Source organism: Mizuhopecten yessoensis, unplaced genomic scaffold, assembly GCF_002113885.1.
Source record: "Mizuhopecten yessoensis strain PY_sf001 unplaced genomic scaffold, ASM211388v2 scaffold9581, whole genome shotgun sequence".
In the NCBI taxonomy this organism is placed as follows: Eukaryota; Metazoa; Mollusca; class Bivalvia; order Pectinida; family Pectinidae; genus Mizuhopecten; species Mizuhopecten yessoensis.
In genome coordinates, this window is record NW_018408119.1 from 105,539 (window position 1) to 132,877 (window position 27,339).

General features: G+C 34.5%; 2 protein-coding genes across 5 annotated transcripts in view; both read right to left on the bottom strand.

Annotated features, from left to right (window-relative positions):
* The window catches only part of LOC110458431 (iron-sulfur protein NUBPL-like), a 32,519-nt gene extending 29,638 nt beyond the window's left edge, over positions 1-2,881 (bottom strand). For 2 of the 3 annotated variants that reach the window (XM_021510113.1, XM_021510112.1), the window contains exons 1-3: positions 2,771-2,881; positions 792-939; positions 510-544 (exon numbers count right to left, since the gene is read on the bottom strand). In XM_021510113.1, the coding sequence (XP_021365788.1) occupies positions 510-544; positions 792-939; positions 2,771-2,857 (270 nt within the window). In that variant the 5' untranslated portion in view covers positions 2,858-2,881. Of the gene's footprint in view, positions 1-509; positions 545-791; positions 940-2,766 lie in introns of all 3 variants that reach the window. The other variant, XM_021510114.1, reaches the window with a different exon arrangement.
* A 5,141-nt stretch (positions 2,882-8,022) lies between these two features.
* LOC110458433 lies at positions 8,023-26,607 on the bottom strand. 2 transcript variants are annotated; one of them, XM_021510116.1, is made up of 11 exons: positions 26,452-26,607; positions 21,313-21,408; positions 20,081-20,281; positions 19,759-19,889; positions 18,838-18,970; positions 18,309-18,428; positions 16,393-16,557; positions 15,901-16,020; positions 14,476-14,667; positions 14,093-14,180; positions 8,023-12,861 (listed from the first exon to the last, which is right to left on the bottom strand). In XM_021510116.1, the coding sequence occupies exons 2-11, from the start codon at positions 21,386-21,388 to the stop codon at positions 12,009-12,011; spliced, it is 2,079 nt and encodes a 692-aa protein (XP_021365791.1). In that variant the 5' UTR covers positions 21,389-21,408; positions 26,452-26,607; the 3' UTR covers positions 8,023-12,008. The 2 variants fall into 2 exon arrangements, with proteins under 2 accessions (XP_021365791.1, XP_021365792.1); XM_021510117.1 differs by having other exon boundaries at positions 14,575-14,667; positions 26,452-26,606.
* Positions 26,608-27,339: the final 732 nt, after the last annotated feature.

The following is a 27,339-nucleotide window of genomic DNA, read 5'->3' on the forward strand; positions in this document are numbered from 1 at the left end:
TAGTGTCTGACCCTCCTACGACTGGTGTAGACATGGTTATCATACTGGTAGTGTCTGACCCTCCTACGACTGGTGCAGACATGGTTATTATAATGGTAGTGTCTGACCCTCCTACGACTGGTGTAGACATGGTTATCATACTGGTAGTGTCTGACCCTCCTATGACTGGCGCAGACATGGCTATCAGACTGGTAGTGTCTGACCCTCCTACGACTGGTGTAGACATGGTTATCATACTGGTAGTTTCTGACCCTCCTACGACTGGTACAGACATGGTTATCATACTGATAGTGTCTGACCCTCCTACGACTGGTGTAGACATGGTTATCATACTGGTAGTGTCTGACCCTCCTACGACTGGTACAGACATGGTTATCATACTGATAGTGTCTGACCCTCCTACGATTGTAATTACATGTCATACTTACTGGGTTGTAGTTACATATCGTACTTACTGGGTTGTAATTACATATCATACGTACTTGTTTGTAATTACATATCGTACTTACTGGGTTGTTAGCAGCCAATCCAAGTGCAAGATTTACTGAAACAAGGATTGTCAAATTTCTGGTCACAAAAATTGACTTTTGAATAAAAGGATATAATGTAAAGAATGAACATATTAAAACATGAAGAATTTACTCACACAATTATGTTTAGTTCAAAGGTCATGCTTTTATCTTTATTTCCTTAGTTTGCATTAAATCATGGTTGATTGATTAACCAGTTAAATGCATTATACTATAGACTTTTTCTGTATAAGAATGTTTTATAACGTTATGGTACTATACCTGCAGTGGTTGATTTCCCCACACCACCCTTTCCAGACGCCACCACCACCACATATTTCACTCCTGGTATGGGTAACTTTTTTGGAAGTCCTCTAGCCATTCTTTCTTTTTGAAGTTCTTCTCTACTCTTATTTTCACCTTTAATACCCTAAAGTAAATAAACATGAAAGATTTAGTTTATATAACACCTGGACACTGACCAATCAAGAAGGGCTCCACCAAGGCAGCATATATGTCATAAACCAGCACTAAGTACATAATACACCAGTCAAAACTATGTTCGATGATGAGATAAATTCTAGTCGTTTTAGAACCCATGTTATGTTGGTATCTAAGAATAGGACATTTCTGTACTTTTTTTTGTAAAGGTGAAAATGCTAAAGAATATTAAAATATAAAATCAGCATTTACACACAGGACACAAAAAGTATCGAGTACCAAAACATCATGGTACCAAAACAATTATGTTCCGAAATGTTTGTACCCCAAGGCCAGAGGACACATGCAACCTTTAACTTCCGAGAAACTCCTAGGACGGAAGCAAGTAAATACATTTTGTCTGACAATGCTTGTTTGATATAACAAAAGAGCTTTCAAGGTTTACACCAAGATCAAGGTATTACCAATTAAACAGTTAAATGAAATGCAAAAACATCTGTTCTAAGCCAATAGTTAGCCTAATTGTGGACTAATTCTGTAAACTGAATGTGCAGTTGGCTAAACACTTCTATCTACCTATGGAACATGCAGTGATCCATCTGCAATTCATTTTAATGAGTCCTTTTCAACTGTATTGTCCCACAATGTTAAATTTAATTGTTTCTAGAAATTCTGTGAGTTCCATCAAAATTCTATGAGTACAGGACTCGGGACTCGCATGTAGATTTATCACTGACCATGTCTGACAGGTTTAATTTTAATTGTTCATGGGATTATGCTTCGTGCTAGTCCACAGGCAAATACATTGAATATAGTAGGGTAGGCAGGCTATTTTATATTTTCACATATTTACATTGCTGGCGCACGTGTTGCTAGAGGGAATTTCTATGCATTCTTTACCAGGCTAGGCACAACGGCACATACATTGTATGATTAATAATCCTTCATTTGGGTAACAATTACCCATTTTAGTAACAATTTTATTACTGAAATGGGGAATAAAGTGAAATAAAAACACACAGTTATTTTAAAAACTTGGAGCAAAAAGGGTGTTATACTTTCAACTAAATCCAATAAATAACACAATGAAGTACATTTGTGTGCAAAAAAATATCAATTCTGATGTCCAACCTTTTTTGAAAATCACCACACAATTAGATTGGATTGCTATCCCTGAAATCACTGACTCAATGTTCTCCATTGACTTCAGTGTGTATGTAGGCAATGGGACCGTCAAGTGCAAATGTTACAGGTAAGTATGATTTTTTTCTGTGTGCTATTTATATCTACTATACAACACAATATAAGCAATGGAGGTGATACAATTTGTCATTTTCACAAAAATTTAGATAACTGAATTAACATATTTTTATTACAATTGTAACTCATTGTATATTTGATTTGATTGTGCAGAACAAATGACGACCTTTTTTTTGTTCATAATGTGTAAAAGAACTTTGCATGTTTTTATTTCACTTTATTTCCCATTTCAGTAATAAAATTGCTACTCAAATGGGCAACTGTTACCCAAATGCAGGATTTTTACCCATATATGCGCCGTTGTGCCCAACCTGTTTGCAATGCTATTTCATTACGCATTCATCGTAAGAACACACTTCTATTATAAGCATCACTATGTTCGTGTTCATGGAATCAGAGACCTATATATTCTCTGTTAGACCAAAAGTAATGGCCCGACTTTAAAATACGTCAAAACTGAAGGTCCGTCGAAATAGGTTACAGTTCACGCGTTCATAAACCGTATGGCGTTAGAAATAAGAACATCAAATATGTGCCAACCTATAATTAAACATACTCACAAGAGGGTTCTCGTGTGTCGACATCAGGCGACAAAGACTTCTGCATAGATCTCTTGCACATCTTGTTTTTAGTACCCGGGCATTCATTTTGAGGTTTGTCCAATGTCAGTTCTTTTCTTGACTTCAAATATAAAAGAGTTCCAACTCCGTATCACAGGGTCGTGAGAATTGAGACAAAGGGCAACCGTAGTGTTCAAATACTGTTTAGATATTCGATGGTATAATGACAATAAAACTAGGATTACATTTATTTTACTTTAAGTTTTATCACAGGGATCGTAGTTACGAAGTATAACTGCCATGTGAGTGAATGTACTGACGTTTGATATTTACAGAGACGTATAATACGTATTATACGTCTCTGATATTTAGGATCAAAATCGATATCCTTGTCATAAATTCTGATACACAGATTTTATTCTGACCGTACGACTTACAGAAAATTCTCTGCTGTCAGCTCAATGCGGTTTGAAACAAATTCTGACAAGAGCATGGACATTTGAATAAGATTAATCATTATTAGTTGAGGTGAAAAAGTAAATTATACATAAATTCCAAATTAGAGTAATTAGTGTGATAATAACATTTCCAGATATACCTTTAAACATTTGATAATTATTTATAAATAATTGTTTATAAAAAAACATCTGTTAAGGTTGCCACTTTCGGGAATACAAATTATTGTGAGTGAAGGAAACTAGTTTTCTTATATTTTCTAGAAGGAATTCAATCCTCAAATATCATGATTTCTTTAATAAGTATTGTTGGTAAGTTAATCAATAATTCAATAATTGTATTGCTCATTTATAGTTACATATAGTAACTTGAAGGCAAATAACAAAACAACAAATATACAAAGAAACTGCAAAAGTGAACAGTATATAAACTTACAGAGAAGCCAGGCCCACACTCCTCAGTTCAAGTGACTGTTTTATGTATAAGCACGAGTCAAGTATTAGTTGCATATTGTCAGAAGATAAAATATTTGTTAAAGTATTTGTGTCTAGTATAGAATAGTTTTGAATATATCTACTTAAGTATCCATTTCTCCTCTGTATTTTAGCCACACATGAAGAAGAAGCGATCATCATCTTCTAGAACAAGACATGGAACATTGTGTTTTTGAATACATTTTCTATTTTCTTAGGGATAAACATTAGTTCACTGTACATCAGTCTGGGTTTACTTTGACTTTAAACATATTTTATTGTCCAAATATTGGCACAAAAGGATCCGGCACAAGTTATTTCAACTTATGAAGCCGTCTCCTATTAATATAACAAATTTACAGACAAATGATGGCACAAATAATTATAAATTCAATTTTTAAAACAAGTCAATTTTTCACGGGAATAAACATAAATAAGCATAAAGTTCAAAATCAATAGGGTGACTCTGCCGTAAACCAATTCCTTAATATAACAAATGTTATTGGTAAAGCAATAGATACATTGTAATGGTAAAGAAATTCGAGTAGTATTTTGTGATATAAGCAAAGTTTTCGACAGGGTTTGGCATAAGGGTTTATTATATAAATTGAAATTAGCAGGTATATCTGGAAATGTTATTAAATGATTTGAAAATTTTTGCTGACGACACTAAGGAAATTGAAATTTAAACTTGATAGGAATTCTTTACAAACAATTCATACATCGTTTATAAGACCTGTACTAGAATCCGCAGACATAGTTAAGGACAATGTTCCTAAATATGTAAGTGACCAATTAAAAAGTTTGCAATTAGAAGCAGCAATGATTGTTACAGGGGCACGAAATAAGCTAGTAATGAACTTTTATATAGAGATATCAAGTGGGAACAGTTAGCAAAAAGTCGTGAAAAACATAAACTGATACAGTTTCACAAAATGGTCAACCACAAATCACCTACCTATAGCTATCTGTCCTTACTAGTCCAAGGACATCTCCATATCTCGTAACCGTCTTGTCCATTATGTGCAAATGTCCATGTAGACTGTGCCGTAATGTCCAATAGAGGAGAGGAATTAGGAAAAGCTTTTAGCCTGTTTCCTTTCTATTTTCTGTTTTGAAGTTTTTTTAATGTGCAAACATTGGAAATAAAATAATGTTTAAACTAAATATTATCTGGAAAATAACGATACACATAATTTCTTATTAAAAAACCTTTGATTTTTAACGCCGGAGTTTAAAGATTGAAAGTTTGATGCTTGATAGAAGTAAACGGATTGTCGCAATGCTACATGAAATCCGATGGTACTGTTTTCGATTCAACTATCTTCTCTGCAGGTATCGAGAACAGAATCCTTGGAATTGACAGAAGGCAGTTCGTTCTACAGCAAAGTGTGTAACATATATTCGTTTGTCTTAGTTTTGAAGCGTCCAAATGACTGAGATTGGCGCTGAACATTAAGTGAGACACTGAATTGTCACTGAACATATGATACTGTAAGTTTCGGCATGTTTATTGTGTTATTTATGCCAACACAATCTAAAAGCTGGACCTATTCCATGGTAAGGTTTCACTGACTTCCTAACAGACGCTACACTAGAGAGGAAGTCATTAAACAGTGACGGTAGGTGTTTCTTCTGTAGGCGTCTTTTACCGTTGTCAAAACTCAAATGTGCTTCAAAAGTACTTTCTGAAGTATGTCAGTGTTATAATTTTCGCTGTAGAATTTGTTGTTGTTTTGTGATTTTCGCTATGTGCTTTGTCTCTGTTCGGTCATTTCCGCTTTAGCAGTAGTTGCCGTTTTGCATGTTTCGCTTTAGGTTTTGTGGCTGTTCTGTACATTTTGCTTTGCGACCGTTTCGTGTTTTCTCTCTGTAGGGCTTTTCCCACGTTTTGTAATTTTCGCTGTAGGTTTTAGGAATAATTTCTGTAGCAGACATTTCTCCCTTATCATAGCTTTCCATCCTTATACAAGAGACTATATGTTTTATTTTACATATTCAACAACGTACACGAATGTCATCTGTGCGATTTCTAACAATCAAGTAGCAACGCGATAACTAGCTGCGTTTATTGATATCGTAGCAGTTCAGTAGCAGTTAATGCTATTAACGTCAAAAGGAAACTGTTTGCCTTTAATGTTTAAGAATACACTGTCTTTACGCAGAGATGTAAAATGAATTGTCAGATAATGTATCTCTTGAAAGGTTGTTCTATTAAGGTCAGAATGGCTTTTGATACCAAAATAGACGATATATGTCTATAATTGAACAGACGTTTGAGAGATAGGGACGGTATTCAGATATAACATGTATCTATACCATAATGTGTCATATAAAGATACCATAATGACATTGAGTAGTGATTTTGGTCACAATTTAAAAATATTTTGTTAATTTTATTAGTACACCATGCATTTATATCAGAGAGGGAATCGATATGGTTTCGGAACAGTAGGGCTAGACGCCAACCGTTGATAAGTCGTGTACTGACCCGTTGCCATAGAGAGAGTTCGTATACCCGGATAATGGTTGAAACACTCTGTAAAAGATAGACCTGGCTGGTGACACCGACTGTAAAAGATAGCCCTGGCTGGTGACACCGACTGTAAAAGATAGACCTGACTGGTGACACCGACTGTAAAAGATAGACTTGGCTGGTGACACCGACTGTAAAAGATAGACCTGGCTGTTGACACCGACTGTATAATATAGACCTGGCTGGTGACACCGACTGTATAATATAGACCTGGCTGGTGACACCGACTGTATAATATAGACCTGGCTGGTGACACCGACTGTAAAAGATAGACCTGGCTGGTGACACCGACTGTATAAGATAGATCTGGCTGGTCTCACCGACTGTAAAAGATAGACCTGGCTGGTGACACCGACTGGATAAGATAGACCTGGCTGGTGACACCGGCTGTATAAGATAGACCTGGCTGGTCTCACCGACTGTAAAAGATAGACCGGGCTGGTGACACCGACTTTATAAGATAGACCTGGCTGGTGACACTGTCTGTATAAGATAGACCTGGCTGGTGTCACCGACTGGATAAGATAGACCTGGCTGGTGGCACCGACTGTAAAAGATAGACCTGGCTGTTGACACCGACTGTATAAGATAGATCGTGCTTGTCTCACCGACTGTAAAAGATAGACCGGGCTGGTGACACCGACTTTATAAGATAGACCTGGCTGGTGACACTGTCTGTATAAGATAGACCTGGCTGGTGAGACCGGCTGTAAAAGATAGACCTGGCTGGTGGCACCGACTGTAAAAGATAGACCTGGCTGTTGACACCGACTGTATAAGATAGATCTGGCTGGTGACACCGACTGTAAAAGATAGCCCTGGCTGGTGACACCGACGGTATAAGATAGACCTGGCTGGTGACTCCGACTGTATAATATAGACCTGGCTGGTGACAACGACTGTATAAGATAGACCTGGCTGGTGTCACCGACTGGATAAGATAGACCTGGCTGGTGACACCGCCTGTAAAAGATAGACCTGGCTGGTGGCACCGACTGTAAAAGATAGACCTGGCTGGCTGCACCGTCTTTAAAAGATAGACCTGGCTGGTGACAACGACTGTAAAAGATAGACCTGGCTGATGACACCGACTGTATAATATAGACCGGGCTGGTGACACCGACTTTATAAGATAGACCTGGCTGGTGACACTGTCTGTATAAGATAGACCTGGCTGGTGACACCGCCTGTAAAAGATAGACCTGGCTGGTGCCACCGACTGTATAAGATAGACCTGGCTGGGGACACCGACTGTAAAAGATAGACCTGGCTGTTGACACCGACTGTATAAGATAGATCGTGCTTGTCTCACCGACTGTAAAAGATAGACCTGGCTGGTGACACCGACTGTATAATATAGACCTGGCTGGTGACACCGACTGTATGAGCATCAATGATAACATCAGAAGGGATTCCCAACAGAAGAATATCAGAAGGATAGCTTAAAGTAAAGCTTTTGGTCGATATCTAAAGAAAGTGTACCATTATAACAGAAACACGTAAGGTTCATAGCGATCTGTTTATAAAACGGAGTTTACCACTAGCTTTTGTGATTTCTATAGGATCTCTCGTCCCATTATTAGAAAACGTTAACAAATAAACATGCAAATACTACTTGCATATGAAATTAAGTCTCATTAAACGTGATTGTTTAAGTAAAGTTACATTTAGGCTTAAAATGAAGAATCCAATTCAAACATTTTCTATATATAAATCTACATAGCTAATGGAAGTGATTCACCAGCGTCCGACAGTAACTATATAAATAATAATCTCCAACAAAGAAAAAGAAGCACCTCTTTATTCACATCCGCACAGCTATCATTACAACGAGTAGTTAAACCTACCGACTATATATTATTTATTATAAATTACAGAAAACATAGTTAGCATCATGTAACACATTTGATAGTATATTAAATACATATCAGTTTTAATATTATCAGAGCATTATGTACTCCGGAATCAGACAAATGACGTAGTTATCTATTTAATGTATATACGTTTTTAGTCACACGAACACGTACTCACATGCTCTATTTCTTGTCTTATGACAATATTATGTATTATTGTTGATACTGCCAGCGTGTCTGATCCCCGTGTTTCTAATATACATTGTATTAACTAGATCACTAATCAATAACAAACACATTTGATCTCTGTCTTCACAATTAAGGGGAGAAGAAATGCAGGTTGAGTCCTTAAGTAGTGTGCTCGCTGGGAAATGGATACTGACTGGTATGTAGAGTGTCCACTAAATGGACACTGATCGGTATGCAGGGTGTCCACTAAATGGACACTGATTGGTATGTAGAGTGTCCACTAAATGGACACTGATTGGTATGCAGGGTGTCCACTAAATGGACACTGATTGGTATGCAGGGTGTCCACTAAATGGATACTGATTGGTATGTAGAGTGTCCACTAAATGGACACTGATTGGTATGCAGGGTGTTCACTAAATGGTGATCTCAACATTAACCAGCTTCACACAATTATTAGGTAAAATACTTGATTACTTGCCGACCAGTTTCGCCAATTATGGCTCGTCAGGGCAAAGATACAACAATTTTCAGGCCCTCGGACTTGAGAACAACATGACGTTAACACTCCCACCTACCATGTCTTCTCACAATTGTAAACATTCAAATATTTATTTGGGTGTGTACTTGCCCTGTAAGCAATTAAGCAGCTACATATACATTAACAATCCTCAAATCTACTTTTTTTAAATACATATGTATAATATATTTACAAAAACTTCTCGTAACAGGCATGTTTAGTGATTTCGTGATCCGCTTAAAAAACATTATTTAGTTTAGTTTAAACCATATCTTATTCATGTCAATTACATGTACAATAACAAAAGACATTTGACAAGAACTAACGTACTTATAATTAGTCTTTCTCATCATATTTAAAACCTATTTATTTTATATACTCATGGACAGTGCACTTGTATAAAAGAAGGTCTTTAATGTTAGTGGAATTATAGAAAAAATCCATTTTCGGGATTATATACTGTAGTCAAATCTTGACATTATTTTTTTCTTCTCCAATTTACAATACTCGGATCGCTCATGTTTGAAATAATAGTCATTATCATGGGGATGCTTAGCTTTTAACACAAATATATCCGTTTCTATTTGCCCGTTTTAACATGGTCATTTATCATTTGAATAGTGGTTGAACCTAGTTTGATTAAAGCTCATAGCATTTGAAATTACATAATAAAACAATACTCAACTTAAAGTAGATTTTAGATACAAAAGATATATATAAATAATAAATTAATTAAAAATGTCATGTTCTATATCTTATATCTGTAAAAAAAACAAAAAAAACTAGTAAAAACAAAACATGATATTGATACTAACACAAATGGATTAACATTTCTATTATATCAATGGAGTACATACGAATAAAGGCAGGGCATACATATGTAAAACAATACACATGTATAAGAAGTAATATTCTATGGAATGGAACAAATAATCATACAAGTCTCATTAACCTATGATACAGACAAAGTGAAGATAGTTTGCGCAACTTAATCCTGGTGATAATCCAAGTACCATTAGCTCCTTTAACATCGGACAAAGATACACAGAACACACGTAACCTGATTATATTTTCTGGTGTACTGTTACATAGTTCATTCCAACTTTAACCATTCCGATGTGACCATGCCAAATGGTAAGCAATCCCGGTGGCTATTTGCAAAAAAGATATCTCATTAAATATGTCAGAAATCTCTCCATTTAAGATATATCTTATATATTTCATATCTTATAATATATCGTATCATAAGTGTATAATATATATAATTAAATATCTCAAGTATTATGGTGTAGTGTGAAGTGCTAGTATATCTCACTTAGAAGATTAATTAATATTAAGACCTCTAATTCACATACAAATATTGTTTTTTTAAGGTACAAATAAAAATCGTAAGATGATATTAGGCACAGCAGAAAAAATGGCATATCTAAAAATAGGCAGTCTGTAAAAGCGTAACATCAGCTTATTTTATTTTTTTACAAAAATGAATTGAAGAAAATCTCATTTTCTGTACAAATATTAATGTAGTACTTAATGCTATTCTTACTAAGGTCATATACTGTGCTATTAACTTTCATTTACTAAAGAAATAGATAACAATCATAAAGTTAAACTTTTCTCTACAAAATAAAGTAAATAATTGAGCGTTAAATGTATGGATTCCTAAAATTGTTTTTCAATACTCATTTTGATTTAAGCTAATGCTTTTATTAATAAATTTACGGCTGATTGTTTGATGTATGGTCAGTCTTATTTAATCTATATTTAGTAAGGTACCCAATGCAGATTTCGTGTCAGCTATGGTTCATTTTAACCTGATCCAAATTAGTCATTTGACACTAGCCCGGCAAAGCTTTATCCGAAACATTTCATTCTTGTAAAATGCAAATAGCATGCCTGCAATTCATTTTAAAAATCCACCTGAATACATTTGCAGCAGCTATTGATACTTTTTCAATATTAAAGTAGGTTGATGGTGTTTTTTTCAAAATCAATTCCCACATGTAAATTGCATTGGGTATGATCACGAAAGCTGAATGAGTTCCAAATGAGATAAAAGCGTACAAAACAAGTAACAAATCTCTGATATAGAATATTTGATAATATTGAAATTCACTGATATTATAAATGTATGAAAAAGACACGAAGAAATGAAACGCATTATAATATCAAATTCTCAGGTATTTCTAAAACAAATGTCATTTTGAAACTTTAACTTAAACGACTAGCAAGGGAATATGGACTGTAAAGAATGTCATTATCTTATCGATTCGTTTAACTACATGTAGGAAATAGCTAACAACACGGTTATACCATTAACATTATAATCACAATCCATATGTCATACATTCGACACTTACGTGCCTGATGACATTAGTCAAAAATAAAATCATGATGTCTATAATACTTACTTAACATAACAAACGTGTCTGAACATAACAAATGTGTCTTTATGTTATTTTTCTCTGTTGTCTCTACATAGTAGACTTGTCGTTATGTTTATAGCTCTATTGTCTGAACATCACAAATGTGTCGTTATGTTATTTTGCTCTGTTGTCTGAACATAGCAAATGCGTCGTTATATGTTTGCTCTGTTGTCTTAACATAGCAAATGTGTCGTTATGTTATTTTGCTCTGTTGTCTTAACATAACAAATGGGTCGTAATGTTATTTTGCTCTTTTGTCTTAACGTAACAAATGGGTCGTTATTTTGTTTTGCGCTGTCGTCACATATGCGTACGATACAGACACTAGATCGTCTTACTCGATGTGTAATGGTTACGAGTGCTCAAATTGTCTTCTGATCAGTTTAGCTTTCTTGAACATAATACTTATTTGATTTATAGTTCGCTGTGATATACTCATGTGATTTTATGTTCTGATAGTCTAATACACTTGCATGAAACAACTTATTGAGTATCCATAGAGTATTGTCTACAACTTCGAGCGGTATAATCTTCGCATTCATGCGGGTTTTGAGTTTGTAAGGTCTGTGAAATTTTACGTAATTTTAAATTATAAAATGACAGTGTAATCACTGCCACAAAAGTTTTCTTTCACCTTGATTTAATCTGCCGAACGCAGGTCACCTGCATGCTATACTGACTGATTAATATTCCAGCTGTTTGTTTCACCCTCATGGATGCTAATACATGCGTTGGCTGCCGTTTGCCAGTTTATTTTCCGGGACATACTTCAGCACTAGAGTAGATCAGGGTGAATCTGGCAATATGACCTGTGTGTAATTACTATCCCTATCTCCGTCAGCGACCTTTACTTTACTAACATTATTAGTGTGATCATAATCATCAGATATTCGATTTAAAGCGTCTTCCTGACCGCACTGATTCTTCAGCAAAACCACGTGATCATAGTTCGACGACACCGAGGCTGTGCTTTCTCTCAAACCGAATATCTGTGTATGGTCGTAAGTGGAATCTACTTCGGTTTCCTCTTGTCTCCCGCCTGCCCCAGGAATGTGGTCATAGTCTTCAGAATCATCTTGATTATTTCCTTTCTTCGATTTCCTCGAGTTTCGTAAATGGACATGATCATAATTTGACGAAACAGATTGGCGTTGGTCCGGCTGTCCAAAGTGATCGTAATCATCTTCTGCCTCCTGCTCATCATTAGTTTCTGCCTTTTTGATGGATGCTGATTTAATACAGATTTCTGGGATATTTTCTTCTGTGACGGATTCGCTATCAACCTCAGCATAATCGTCTTCCTCTTCTGTATATTGGATTGCATTTGGTGTCTCGTGTATGTCTGGACTGGGTTGAGTTTGTGTGACGTGGTCAACAATACTATCCTGATCGAGAAACCCACTGTCTGGCTCCTCATTAGGAAGGACGACCTGTTCATAACCGCCTCCCCAACTCTTTCCCGGTTCTGACGTTTTTGATGCAGCCTTACCATTTTCGACTGTATATTTTACCGATACTTGTTCTGACTTAATTGAGATGTATCTTTCTGCAGCTGTAATATGATTCATCTCTCCGTCATCAATGTCTATTTCCTTTTTATAGTCGCCTGCGGTTTCGTCGGCGTTGCTCTTGTTTGACCTAAATAAAAGTACACTTAAAACATGAAGTGGTATTAACGTTTAAGGAAGTTATAAATACGATATGATTTTCGAAAAAGTACATTTGTATGTTTTGCATCTATAGTAGGCCCTTTACTTTTTATACGAATGAACGCCTATTTGTAAGTTCTTTTCATAATTGATTGAATGATGAAATTTCAAGCATATAGTCATATGATTAAAAGTTCATCCGAAAGCCTGGCTAAATAATTTATTGATGAACAAAATGTTTATGCTTGGATGTATACAGTGTAAAAAACTTAAATAATTTAACCAAATTTATTTTTGAGGATTCATATTCAATGATTTTCAGAAGGTCTGTCAAGTTTGATATTGATGTCGGGATACGCATTTGTACACTTTATAATCCAACTTTCACTTCGGTCAGTACGGTGATTAAATGTACAGAAATTACTTACGTTGTATATGTAGAGAAGGGACGCCGTATTTAACTGATTTTCTAAGGGGTGCAATATCTTTTTTAAAACCAAATGGTTCGAATACCTATCGATAATTGGTCATTATATCGGCTTAAAAAAAATCGACAGAGTAAAACAGTATGATTACCAACACTGTCTACCAATTGGGCCAATGAGATTAATTTATAAGTTCCTATTTATTTATGCTAGAGTAGGTACAATTAGATATTTGTTTTTGAAATTGGTCAATGGTGCTTCTCGGTGTTTTGGTCCCTTGACAAATAAACCACAAAGTGTTTTTTTTTTTATAAAAAGCATCCGAGATGACGTTTCCGTTGGACCTTTACAACATAGACGAAGAAAAGAATTGATGAGTCGGAGTTGTTATGCGGTGATCTCAGTTGATGCATAGTCTTTGAATATCAAATCTTTAGATGTTTTTTTTTCTTCTTTCAAATTTTGTTTCTATTTTAAAATATTCATATATTTCTATTCATTTTGTAAAAGCATAGGTAAATAATGGGTTTGTATGGCAAAAAACCAGCAATATTTTAAGGAACTTTGGTGAAATAACTTCCCATTGATGATAGGTTTTGTTTACGATTTAGTTAATATGTCTGTTATTGCTGATTTCAGCTATAAAGCAATATAATTAATACAATTATATTTTAAAGTCGTATGCAAAACTCAATTACAGCAAGCGCATTGGAAGAGGAATGAGGCGCTAACGCTAAATTTAGGTAATTGCCATCTTGTTCTGCTGGAAGCTAAAAAAAAATAGTTCTTCCTTACCTATTCCGGCACGTGCAAATGATGACAACGATGACCAGGACGACCACAATAAGTCCTCCTGCTGCGGCTCCAATAGCTATGTACATCACTGTAAAAAAGTAAATAAGTACATAGAAAAGGCTTACAAAACTCTACTGTCATAGCTGTACACGCTTTGACAATTATAACCCATTTTAAGCTGCTGTGGAAAATGAAAAAAATAGCCGGTTGAACCCTAAAAAGCAACGTTCTATAAGATAAAGCTAGGTAATCTCGTAATATTTAGCAGTTTTGAAGAATGATATTTGGATATCAACTTTTTAAATAATAATTGCTATAGAAAAGACTGAAGCAAAACACATTTTCCATGCACACACAAAATAAATCAATATACTGTACACTACCCATATCGCTTGTCGCCGTACTGTTTCCCTCTATCTTGCCCATATTTGATATATTTGTCGTGGGATCAATATTTGAAAATTCGGTAGATGCAGTCTCACCAGTAGTTGTGCGAGATAGTGACAGTGTTGACGTTTCCGGTTCCGTTTCGGATATGTTACATAACGTGGTTGCATTTTCATTTGTGAAGTTTCCTGTTAAGAGAAAAATACTGTTGTGTTAAAAGAGGTGCAACGATAATCATTGCATTGTTAAATCTCCTCGCCAACAAAGGTCCACTATATCGTTGCAAAGTTTAGTTTCGCAACACCCTCATATATATCTTGGGATTTAATTGACAGATTAATTATCTAAAGGTGTTTAAGTTGAATCTCATTTGTCATTTGTCAATCACGAATCAGGTGGAAAGTTTGGCATCACATATTTCATTAACATTGTCAACTACATCGTGTGAAACTTATTATCTTCCACTGTCTAAGGTATTGTGGTATGACATTTGACATCTCATATTTTTGGAATATGTTTCAAATGACGCCTGATACAGTACCGGTGTATTACATGAAATCTGGGCAGTTCCTGTAAAGTCATTTTTTATATCGGTGCCACCCCTTCACAGTTTTGTTAAAGATATTTTTCCTTTCATTGTTTCCCGAGACAATATTTTGTTTTATATTGCTCACTGAACGTTTTTGAAAGAGTTATGGAATGTGTGCTCAGTTAAATGCATATTCATTATTTGGTTAATGTTATTTTTCACAATGGGTTTTATCCCATAAATAATATTTCTTTATAACAAAAGGATTAAAGCTTAGCTGTCATAAAGGTCGTTTCATGCAATCCTTATATGTGTTACAATTATACTAACACGACAATGTAGTATACAAATGTATCAGTTTGTACATCGTCAAAAGATAAATAGAAACAAATGTATACATGTATTGTATTCGTCGGGAAACTATTAACTATCCTCTTTTTATTTTAATGCAAGATGTACACTCGTGATATACTCTCTTTGTATAAAATGAAATTTATATTTGAATTGAATTCGAATTTATATGCAGGATTTCATTTATCATCGTGATCTTTCTAAACGTTTTCTGCTATGACGTAATAAAACAAAAACTAAGCCTAACGTGTCACTACCTTGAAAAAACTGTTAAAACCCATTAATTCAGCCACCCCTTATCCGGTTGTCCCACTATCTACCCACCACTTAGCAAGATGTTCCACCGACCTACCATGTATATGATAATCCCACTATAAAATAGTATTTTGTGGTATATAATTATCTTTCTCTATCAGCATCCAGCATATTTGCATTCCAGTTAAGATGAAACGCAGGTAGACAGGTAGTTGGAATAATGAGTATCCACTGGTGTCTATAATAAACTAGATGATAAATCACAACAACATTGAACACGATATACCTATTTTACAAATAAATCCATGCTCGGTGGAGTTGCAGTCGTCGTTCTTCATTGTGTTTCCGTTTATTGAAGAACACCTTAAAAGTCGATGCTTTTGGTGTATCTGGATACGATAAAGAACTGAAATATTACATTTTTTTTTTAGAAAATTATGTATTTCACCAAAGGCATTGACAAACATTGACAAAAGTACAAAGTAGTTAAGAGTATGAGAATATGAGTAAAATTCGAAAATTCATTATCTATTAATATGAAAGAAAGGAATGTTCTTTTATGACTTTGATCTTTTGAATCATATTACTAAGTACGTCTGTAGAAATAGTGTTTAAAATCTTATTTTTGACCTCTATTGGCTTAATATAATATTACATTTTCTGTGGCTTAATTCGGACGTCATAATCGATTTGATTCGCCAAACACTGCTTTACATGGAAGTGGTGTGATAAACAATATGATTTGTTCTACAAATAATAAAAAAGAAGCTTATCTTACGTTCTAATTCTGTGGTAGTCCATGTTACTTCCCTGTGTCGGTTACCCCAAGTTTGGGAAACCTGGCTCTGGCACATAATATCAGGAGGTAGTAACATATATGTACCATTGCCTTCACATTCATTTCTTGCATCGCCCCATGATAAGTATTTTGTTTGATTTCCTCCTTAAAACAATATGAGAAAAGGACAATGCACGCATGTTTTATATACACCTATTATCCAGACATCGTATTATATTTGCACAATATCAACAATCAGTTATGGTCTAAATTTATTCTTGTATTCCCTCTAAATTAAAAAAATATATAAATCCTACTTGTAAAGCGACTGTGTCTCTTGCGTCGCAATCATGACACTTATACATCTGTGTCGTTAATATGAGCTAGATGTTGAATGTTTCAGTTATTTCAAAGTCTGCGGCCATTAAAACTTATGTTCCATTAATTTATCAAAACTAAACTCTAATCAGTTTGTAGTGTTCGTATCTCACTAAAATTAAAGCAAAATTGTAATTCCTTTAATTTTGATGAATAGTGATTGTCGCCACTGCTCTTCCAGCTACATGCCTGTGAGGAATTTTAATACCATCCTTGTATGAGTCTGATAAATACTAGCGAAATATTTGAATTCACAATAGACCTTGCCAACCAACACGTACATACACGTATCTACAAGGTGGTCTACAGAAGTCATACAGTTTTGTCACTCTTTGTTCGATTTGTCAAACCAAAGTCTAATATGCAGAGAAGCTAGCCAACGTTAAATTGTTAAGTCATACAAAATATAGTATATAGTATACATTGGGACAAAATCCTATTATATTTGATGGAAACAATTGTAGATCACCGACGCTCAAAGATTAATTAAATACTTTTATAATAATGTTTAACTCATCGGTGGAATTCGGGTTATGATGAACATCCCGAAATTTCATTGATATTTGTTAAAGTCCGTTAAATTTAGAAACCAATCAGCGTCGATGCCACAAAAGATGTGTCTGACATGATAATGTAAGGAAATGAACTATCATACAAGTATAAGTTTGTTTCCTATCGTAGAAACACTGTACTGACATTAAATAGCTTACGTGCCGTGTGTTTTACGCTAATTACTAGGGATTTAGCGTGTCATCTCAGGGACAGCAAAGTGTCAGACCAACTGAATTTCGACCATTTTGCGATGTTTCATGAATTCTACCGACAATCATACAACATGATATATGGCGAATCATACATCAAATTAACGAAAAACAAATTTCTGTCGATCTAGGCTCCTCCCAGCGACATATTATGAATGGTTATGACATAATCGCATGCTTTCTGGAACGGGGTCATTTTACTAGGGGAACAGAGTTAGCAACCTTGATTATAGTATGGGAGTATTGAAGACGAGGCTAGTACCTGTGCTGTGACCTGTAAACTCTAAAAGCAGGAGAGGTAGAAATCCGAGAGGCTTAAGCAGTCGTTTGCATGACTTGCTTTCCACCTTTGGTATTTCAACAATGTCTCCTATAAATGAAGACTTGTTCACTGTGACTCAGACCGACAGTGACCCACATATATTTTCCTAGATTTGACGGTAAACAGCATGTCGACGATGATGATTACCCTTGGTGTTCATGTTGATTCCCCCCCCCCCCCCCCTTAGATCCTGCTGTAGACATTTAGCTTTGATAATGTATTGACGATGTAGTTCATGTTATCCATGGTTTACAGGAACATTTTTGCTACAACTGATGAGTCCTGTATAGCTTTCCTCAACGGCATACTTAATTTAAAAAAAGAGCTTTCTTACTTTGCATTTTCTATTGTACTGATAACCTTGACTTACGGATTGCACATTGTTGAAAGTTTGCAGACTAAAAATGTAAGTTTCCTAATATTTTTTTATCTATGATAAATGTGTTTTCACATACCTGTGCATTTGGTGCGTAATGCTTCGTTACATGGGCGTGCTACATGCTGTGATTTATTTGACGACACAATACATTCAACAGAAGCGCATAAGTTTGTTCCCTCTCTTGAATTCGGTTGAGCTAAAAGAAATAAAGAATTTGTACTTCGCATAAACAGATTCAACGAGAAAAACATTTCAACAATCTAGGCAATTAACAAAATGCGACATATGAAAATGATTTAATACTGTAATGCTGTTAATAAAGTGAATTAAATACAGCAGTTGGTACATACCCAACCCTTATATATGCAAATTATCAGTGCATATACTTAAAAACATTTAGAGTCACTTTTCCTATTTTAAACACTTATGAATTTCGAATACATTAATTAGCTCGCGATAGGAACATTTTCTGAGAGTCAAATACATGGTTTATACAAAAATGTTTTCTGTCGTAAACATTCATGTTTAACATTCATCTGTATGTTTATGATAGAATCAAGTTTAATGGTTGGTGCTAAAACATGGCAAAACAAATATTCGCCTACGTATTGCATACACTGCTGTGTAATTGTCTTTTCCACACTGAAATCTGGAAGAGTCATTGCAAGATGGACACTTGTTTTGTAGAGTTAATTCGTCTTCTGCAGGTACTTTTGATAAACATTGGCAATACCCATCCTTTAAAATCAAGAAAACATGTAAGTTTTATTACCTAAAGAATGTACCTGAATTTCAGTTTTTTGCGTAATGACTTCTACACATTAATATTAAATGAGACGTTTTACGTTTAATCACTATAGTTTCAACTTGGACAACCTTTACTGTGCTTACAAAACTGGAAACAAATGTCTTTTGAAAAGATGAAGAATTCATGCGACCAAAAGTTTTGTCAAGGGGATGGTATGACCATAAATGGGACTCCCTTCCCACATCCCGAAATCCCAAAATCCCGAAAACCATCCCCAGCACTTACAACATCAACGAAAGGATATTTTTCCAACGAAATGAAATCATAGATAATGACTCCACTTACATGTAAATAAAAATTAAATGAACATAAAAAGAAAAACTTTTTTGAAGATGCAGATCTGTACTCGTTTTGGTTAGTTACATCGGGTTTTTTTTAAATGCTGAAAGTAGACAATGCTATTAACCAATTTTATCATTGAAGACTTGCATAATCTGCAACATTTTAATTTTAATCCTTATAATCTTCACCCACTCTTATCTTTTTTTCCCCCTACTCTTCAATGAATTGATATCTAATTGTGGCAGGGTAAAGTAATGTGAATCAAATATGAATATAGAGCATGCCACTTGTCTTGGCTGTAGATACATAGAAAAGGTAAACGAGAAAGTTCAAATTGCTTCAATAACAATACAGTATCAATATCAATTGTTAAAAAAACCCATGCATAACAAGTATGTTACTTTAAATTCGATCGTGTAGTCTACATAAATCTTACCCTTATTCCAAAGAATGATTCGTTGTTGCAATAAATGTAACAGGACCAGCCAAGAGGTCTCTCACTTTTGTCGAATTCGTCGGATAGGAACAATTTTTCTGCTGTATTTTGACCAAGTACATTGAAGCACCCTAAACATCAATATTATTATATATTTAAGAACATGCGATTAACAAAGGACTTGTGCTCGAACTTACGTTAGTAAAATGATATTTTACAAACATTCGAATATCAAAATAAAAAACGAGAATGTATATTTGTAAGCGCATAATTTATATCAAACAAAACCACTGAAATATTACATCAATGTAGTATTTTTCACCTTTTAACTGCACCCAGTTTGTCATGAAAGTGAAATTGCCGGTCCAATAAAACCTGTTGGCTGGTAATGTGTTCCTATTTTGTACATCGCAGTAATCAGAAGAGTCAATCAATGTTCCATTAAGTCTCAAACAAGTATTTGCTGCCTGTTGCCAGTTTGTTTGGTTTTCAAATACTTCATAAATGACGTCGGACATATGAACTGAAAAGAAAATAACCATTTTGTTATTCGATATTCATTCCGGATTATTTGTCTCTTAGCAATGTCTTATTCATATCATTCGTAATTAATTCTAATTTTTCCCTACAACAGCGATAAATTCCGTAAATGGGGCATATAACTATCTGTGGCTTTTCAGAATGCCAGCGTAACCTGCATCTGCTCTGCTCCAAGTTTCCTATGATTAGTATTTATTTGTATTTTCATGGCGTCTCGCCGTCTTTTTACCTTTCGCGTTGTGAAAAATAAAGTATGCCGAATCATCTACAAAACATGAAGCACAATGTGCAACTTAACATGATAGACTATTTTCATTACTTAATGTCTCAAGAATACCATATTCACGGAAGTTCATATGTTGTACGTGAGAAACAACTATCTCGAATTGATATAAAGGTGCCTAAATCAATCACCAATCCGTTTGTAATCTTTACTTAATCTAATAATCACCACAGGTTTCATCACTCCTACACACTGAACTGTTTCGGATCTTATTTCGTACAGTGTATGTTAATATTTCTATTTAAATCCAATCTCGAGAGATTCGTCCTTATTGAAGAAGGTCGTAGAATACGCTTGAGAATATTTTCACTCTATTTCATTAATATTATAATCATCTCTTCTAAATAAACATGCTAGTACTTTATAAGTTGTAATGCCACCTAAAAAGAAAGGAATTAAGGATATAAATGGGAGGGGGAAAAAATTGACCTTGATACCGATTGATATCACAATGATATGTAAAACGTATGTGATGTCATTAGGATTAAGCAATCAAATACTGTATACCGGAACATTTTCGCTCAGTCAAAGTTTCGCCCTTCGCCAGAATAATCTATATATGCTCAGTGTTAATTACCCCTTCACATATAATTACTAAGCATATAATGTTTTTATTGATATATTTTTTATTTCGCTGTAATGATAATTTCGCCCTCAGTACGGTGAGTGAAAAAGGCGAAAATTAAACTGCAGCGAAAATTTCCCGGTAAACATGTACAGTAGTTATTTACCTTTGTGTAAACGTATTGTAATTAACCATCCAATGAACAGCAAGATGTTAGGATAAATGGTCATGTATATCCTCATGGTGTTTTATTGTTCATCATCTGATAAATGAAATTGTCATTTTCAATACAAAACAAAATATAAGATAATATGATAGACATTAACAATATTGAAAATTTACAACTTAAAGATGAAGCCTTTCAATATATATATAAACATGTTCAATTGTAGAATACACACCCTTTAAATAAGTTGTGATCACTCTCTCTGCTATTCAAAATGCTCCTTGTTGTTTCACGATCACTGGAATTGTGCACAACAGTTCACATACAGTGTGCGTACTAAGATCAAAGGCTTTTGTTTCCAATAACATTCGAGATAACTACGTAATGGCAAAACCAATAGTGTGGTCGTAACCTCAAGATAACGATATGTGTTGAAACGTGATGCAATTGTGTCGTATAAAATACCCTAATGTCATTTTGCATATATTTTCAAGACACCATACTAACCTAAAACGTAAACTCGCCTAAAACAGGTCTCATACGTACGTGGCACGTTTGTTTACACAATACCTATGTAATGTGAAATACAATGTCTAGTGTTTTTCTTTCAGTAAACGTTAAATGATGCAAATATAATATACTCATCTGGTAATATAACAGTAATAGATACAGATAAAAAGGGCATTCATGATAGAAAACTAGCAAAATGATTATAAGAGTAGATTTTTTTGTTAATTTTTTTGTTTACAACGAAAGTTTTATTCAGTAGTTGTTTAATGTGGGTAGACAAGGGTGAGAACTTACAGACATTGTATCCGGAATCAGACTTCATTTTGACTGGAAGTGCGTATTGTGGGAAACGTCCGATCGTCATCAACAAAATCAATATTCCTATAGTTTTAGTGCTGACATTGCAATTTAGAAACTATCGACGATTTACCACGTGACGTCATATCAACAATGCTGACGTCATTACTACATCCTATACGTTTGGACGAGTAAGCGTTTGATACTGATATATGTAGGTACGTTCTTCGACAGTAATGATTTTAGCGATGTATGCACAAATCTTAATCCTATTCTAGTTGATGATGTTTTATCTCCTCAAACGTTTCCTTTAGATACGCTGACATTGCAATTTAGAAACTATCGACGATTTACCACGTGACGTCATATCAACAATGCTGACGTCATTACCACATCCTATACGTTTGGACGAGTAAGCGATTGATACTGATATATGTAGGTACGTTCTTCGACAGTAATGATCCTAGCGATTTATGCACAAATCTTAATCCTATTCTAGTTGATGATGTTTTATCTCCTCAAACGTTTCCTTTAGATAGCAACTATATCACATTATGTTATGATATTCATTCATTTGTTAGACCAGATACAGAGAACATCCATTAAATTTTTGAGTCACTAGCTCTGTCGCAATTAAGAGTAAGCTCTTTATGCGCGTACGCGAAAGGGAGGATGTACGTTGTGACACATAACGGAAGATAAAGTCCGATAAAGATTTAATTTTTTACAGTAAATGACATAATAAACTTATTTGTTATCGTTATTGTACGCAAACAACATTTGTACGCAATATACGTCTATAGTACTAGGAAAGTAAGTTAAAGTTATATTGTGTTAAATTTATTATTTTAAGTATTCTTTATTACAGAATATAGGTATTGTTAAGTATACAAGTAGATTAAAGTAATAGGGGAAAATGCTTTGACATCTGTTGTGCAAGAACATTTCCAATGTTTGTGGAAGCAGCGAAATCCTCACGCATAATGATGCATATGGAAGAGTTATATTTTGAGGATCCCACAATTAAAAGAAATTATTCCCAACTGTATCATTTTCCAGCAGTTTTTGTTGCATTTGGTCTGTGTATCTGTTACATGCACCCGCACGCCATTGAAGGAATCATTATAAACCGCTTGCGTACTGTTTGATTACAGGGAATTCATGGGAGGAAATAGAAAAACAATGTACTTTGAAAGTTTCATTCCACATTAAAATAACGAGATTAAGTCAACACATGGAAGTATCTATCTCACCTCACCAATAAATTGTTGATTGTTTTGCCAACATTCCACGCATACATAGGACGGGACTTGTGATTGAGTAGGAAATATATGTACCCTTTCTATAGATATCGTGCAATAATTCATCAGTAACAACAAAGGCGATACAGGTCAATACGAAATACTTTCACATGACAGTACTTGGTAATATAATGAACTGATAAGCAAAGAATTTATTATGGAAACATTCTTATGCAAGCTCTTTGAGAATAACCGTCAGATATATTTCTGATTTTATTTGTATGATAATACAAAAATAATATTGAATGATACATTTCTGCATTGAATTGATTTCAACATTATATTCGAACATGAATTTGAAAGTAAAAAACATAAACACATATCTTAACTTACATGTCTTAACACAGATACAAGTGATCATGTCATGCCTTTATCTGAGATGACAAGGTTGAGTTACATGTACTTTGTCTAGTTAAAATACACCAATGTGTTTTTAAATAGAAAGGTTCAACTGTTCATAAGAAATTACCCGCCGATGTATTGTTATGACTTTTGACGTTTTGGGTACGAGCACGTTTTGATTTCATTGGGTTGTAGCCGTCTAATACCTTCATAAAGGGGTTAGCTGATCAGAAACTTTTGGCTTGAGAAAGGATTAGAATGTGATCCATTTCGCCGTGACATTGACCTGTAGACTGTTGACCTGCGAGAGATATTCAGAGTATGGGCTTGTGAGGTATATTAAGGTGATTTCAATTTATTTCAATAAAATTTGACTGATAATAGTGATCAATTGGATTGAACATCAGGCTTAAAGCCTATATTTAGTTTTCTCTATTTTACAATACATTTTATTCAAATAATATCCGGTAATTGGTATGAAATATACAGTAAGATAAAGTTTATCATACATTTTAACACTTTACTTAATTTACCTCTTTGTAATTTGATTGTAATTTTATAATGATATAAAAATTTAATACATCCTGCTATATGCAAATATATATTTGGGGTATCACTATGGGCCTTCGACAAATGTAATATTTCTAACGTTTGTAAGTATAGTTTGCAGCCTATACGATCTGCACTATGGGATACATAGGGGTAGATTAATCACGTGTGTGATACGTTCATCATTCAAATACGATTACCATCTTTTACCTTTATCCACCTTTACATTACCGTGTATCGCTATTTGGCCCACAGGTAAGCAGTATAATAAAACAATTTAACAGGAAGAAGTCATTTCGGAAAATACATTGTTGTTTTCAAATTACTTGATCGCACACATCTGCATCTTTATTGACACAAATAAGAAAAAAAGTTAGCTTATTTTGATGAAAAATCTAGAATTTCGGAAGATTTTCTTTATCAATATAACTTCCTGTGTTTTTTCCTTCGGTATGAAACCCCGTCTTGTATAATTTTGGTTTGTTTGTGTTTTACGAAAGCTATGGTCATTTAAGTACGTGCCAAGTTTTGTTCGTGAAGGAGAGCCGGAGTTAAACCACCGACCTACGGACAGTAACTGGCGGCTGTCCCACGCAGGTCTCGAACACGCGACCCATTGGTCGAGGGCTTGTGGTAGCAGAAAGTCAGACACCTTAACAACTTGGCCACGGCCCCTTTGTAGAAACATGTACATACACCAAGTGATGTTATACGGTGTGTGATAAAACATGAAACACATGCTGGGGAAGTTTTATACTTTCAAAATAAGAAAATATATTTAAAAGTTCCTGTTTCATTGTAATTATATTCGGTTCTACAAATAGACTATATTCAGCTGTATATACTTCCGTCGTCTTGTTACGCAGCTGCCTTGTTTATATGGGTATTATAATGTTAACAGAAACACGTATTGTACACATGTTGAACGTTCAAATGAAGATGGTAAGTAACAACTGAACTTCCAAAGTTTTCTTTATTCCCCAAAATAACATTTGTATTGTCATGTAGATTTTATATAGTCAGATAAGGCGACCAATGTTAGGGGTCATTTGTTGCAGCATACAAACCAGGCTTACTCAAGATATAACCATGATTAGACATACGTATTTTGTCAACTCACTAAAACTGTGAACACTAGTCCTATGTGTTAAAATAAAGGAAGAAGAAACCATTGGATCTCCTGTGTGTCCCAAAGAAGAGAACACAATTCCTAAGTCAGATCATGCAGGGGTTCAACATTATTCGTCTTGTTCACTCATACAGTGGGATACAGCTGGTCTTAGAAATTAAACGTCACTGAACCTGCACTTACTTATCTACGTTACATGTTGTTATGAAGAGATATAGATATTTGATCGTACGGTGTCTGTTAAATGACCATCGACAGCCACAGACTGCAAATGATTATGTTATTATTATTATTGTGCCTATTTGTATCTGGTCCGTATTCTTTGTTTGTTTGTACCTAACATCATATCGTTGTTTATATATATACGTCATTGCTGTAAACAGCATTCGTTCTGTGTTGAAATATAAAATAGCAGGTCGTTCTGGATATCACTGAAGTACATATAGTGTATCATTGGTATTTTGCCAATTTATAGTTTAAGTATGGACACAACTGTGTTGGACTTAAAAATGAATATCGTGTTAATATCTATTTTTCTTTTATCTATCAATATTACACGCATGCTAAAATTATATATGTACTCACTGTTCAATAGCTAACGATATATATCAAAATATACGACTCGTTTCGAAGAGATGACAATACTTGGTGACATAATACATTAATAGGAATTATGTATTCATTTATATAACAGAAAACAGCTGTTAAAAATCAAATGATTTGTCCTGCTATAATACAACTATAACATAAAATACCAAGACGAATATTAAAAACCCTACACTAAGACAATCATCATGACGAAACGGCCTTAAAATGCATGGCTTAGAAACATAGGCATGTGTCTATGTGGTGTTAAATGTGACGATAACAGCGTTGAGTTAAGTGTTTTATAACCAAGTATAGAAATATAGACAGACTGTCGATTAATATAATAGGTAACTCAACTACAACAACTTACTGTGTGATGTTGAAGATATTATATTAGTTGATTTTAGAAGGATTCATGTTTACCTTATGTGGTTCCAGCAGTGTCGACGAAGTTCTTTGTTGAACAGGAACCCGGAAGTACGAGCAGCTCAGATTTACAGCCAGGTATGGTATTTCCACAAAGGACTTCTTTCCTAAAAACTAAGCGTAATACACACAGACATGCAACAAGGAAGTTAATTGTATACACTCATGTGTATAAACCCATGTTATCATGACAGTATCTTTAGAAAGAAACTCCTGACTTGTTTGTTCTTGAAGAATAACTTGTTGTATGATACTGAAGTATATAAATTAGTGAAGGTTATGTTTTGATAGAAGAAAATTGAGTTATATTGGCTCGAATTGGTTAAAACTAGATATCTCGTGAGATTTTTTAAACTAACACTACTGCGTTGACGTGACGAATAATTTGAAACATTCACGCTATATACACAGGTTGCCTTTGTGGAGTTTAAATAGGACAACATAGGCGTTACCTGAAGATTGTATAATCTATATGTGTACCTGTTGGTTATAAATGCAATTATCATTTGTATTTAAACATTAGTAGAAATGAAATGCAACAACACAGGAATTGAGGTAACGGCTACTACTTTTCTCCTGAGTATATGCTTGTTTAGCTGCGATAATGTAGCTTCTGACGTCGACACAATTGTTTCGGGTATTTGTAACAAATGGTGACCAATGACCTCAAGACTGGTGAGAAATGAGATATCGGAAACGATTCTTATTTATATGTTATATATTGTTTTCTTATACTTCCTGTGTACTTTGTCTCTGCATATATGCACACAAACTCGGTTTATTTAGACGGTATGACACTTTTACATTTGTAACTCCCTTAAGTCATACCGTATGACACTTTTGCATTTGTAACTCCCTTAAGTCATACCGTATGACACTTTTACA

Coding starts and splice junctions, on each gene's coding strand:
- LOC110458433 (XM_021510116.1), bottom strand. CDS start 21,388: ATGAGGATATACATGACCATTTATCCTAACATCTTGCTGTTCATTGGA. Junction 19,890..20,080: donor AAACTGGGTGCAGTTAAAAG/GTGAAAAATACT, acceptor ATTGATGTTTAG/GGTGCTTCAATGTACTTGGT. Junction 14,181..14,475: donor TACGGCGACAAGCGATATGG/GTAGTGTACAGT, acceptor ACTTTTTTACAG/TGATGTACATAGCTATTGGA.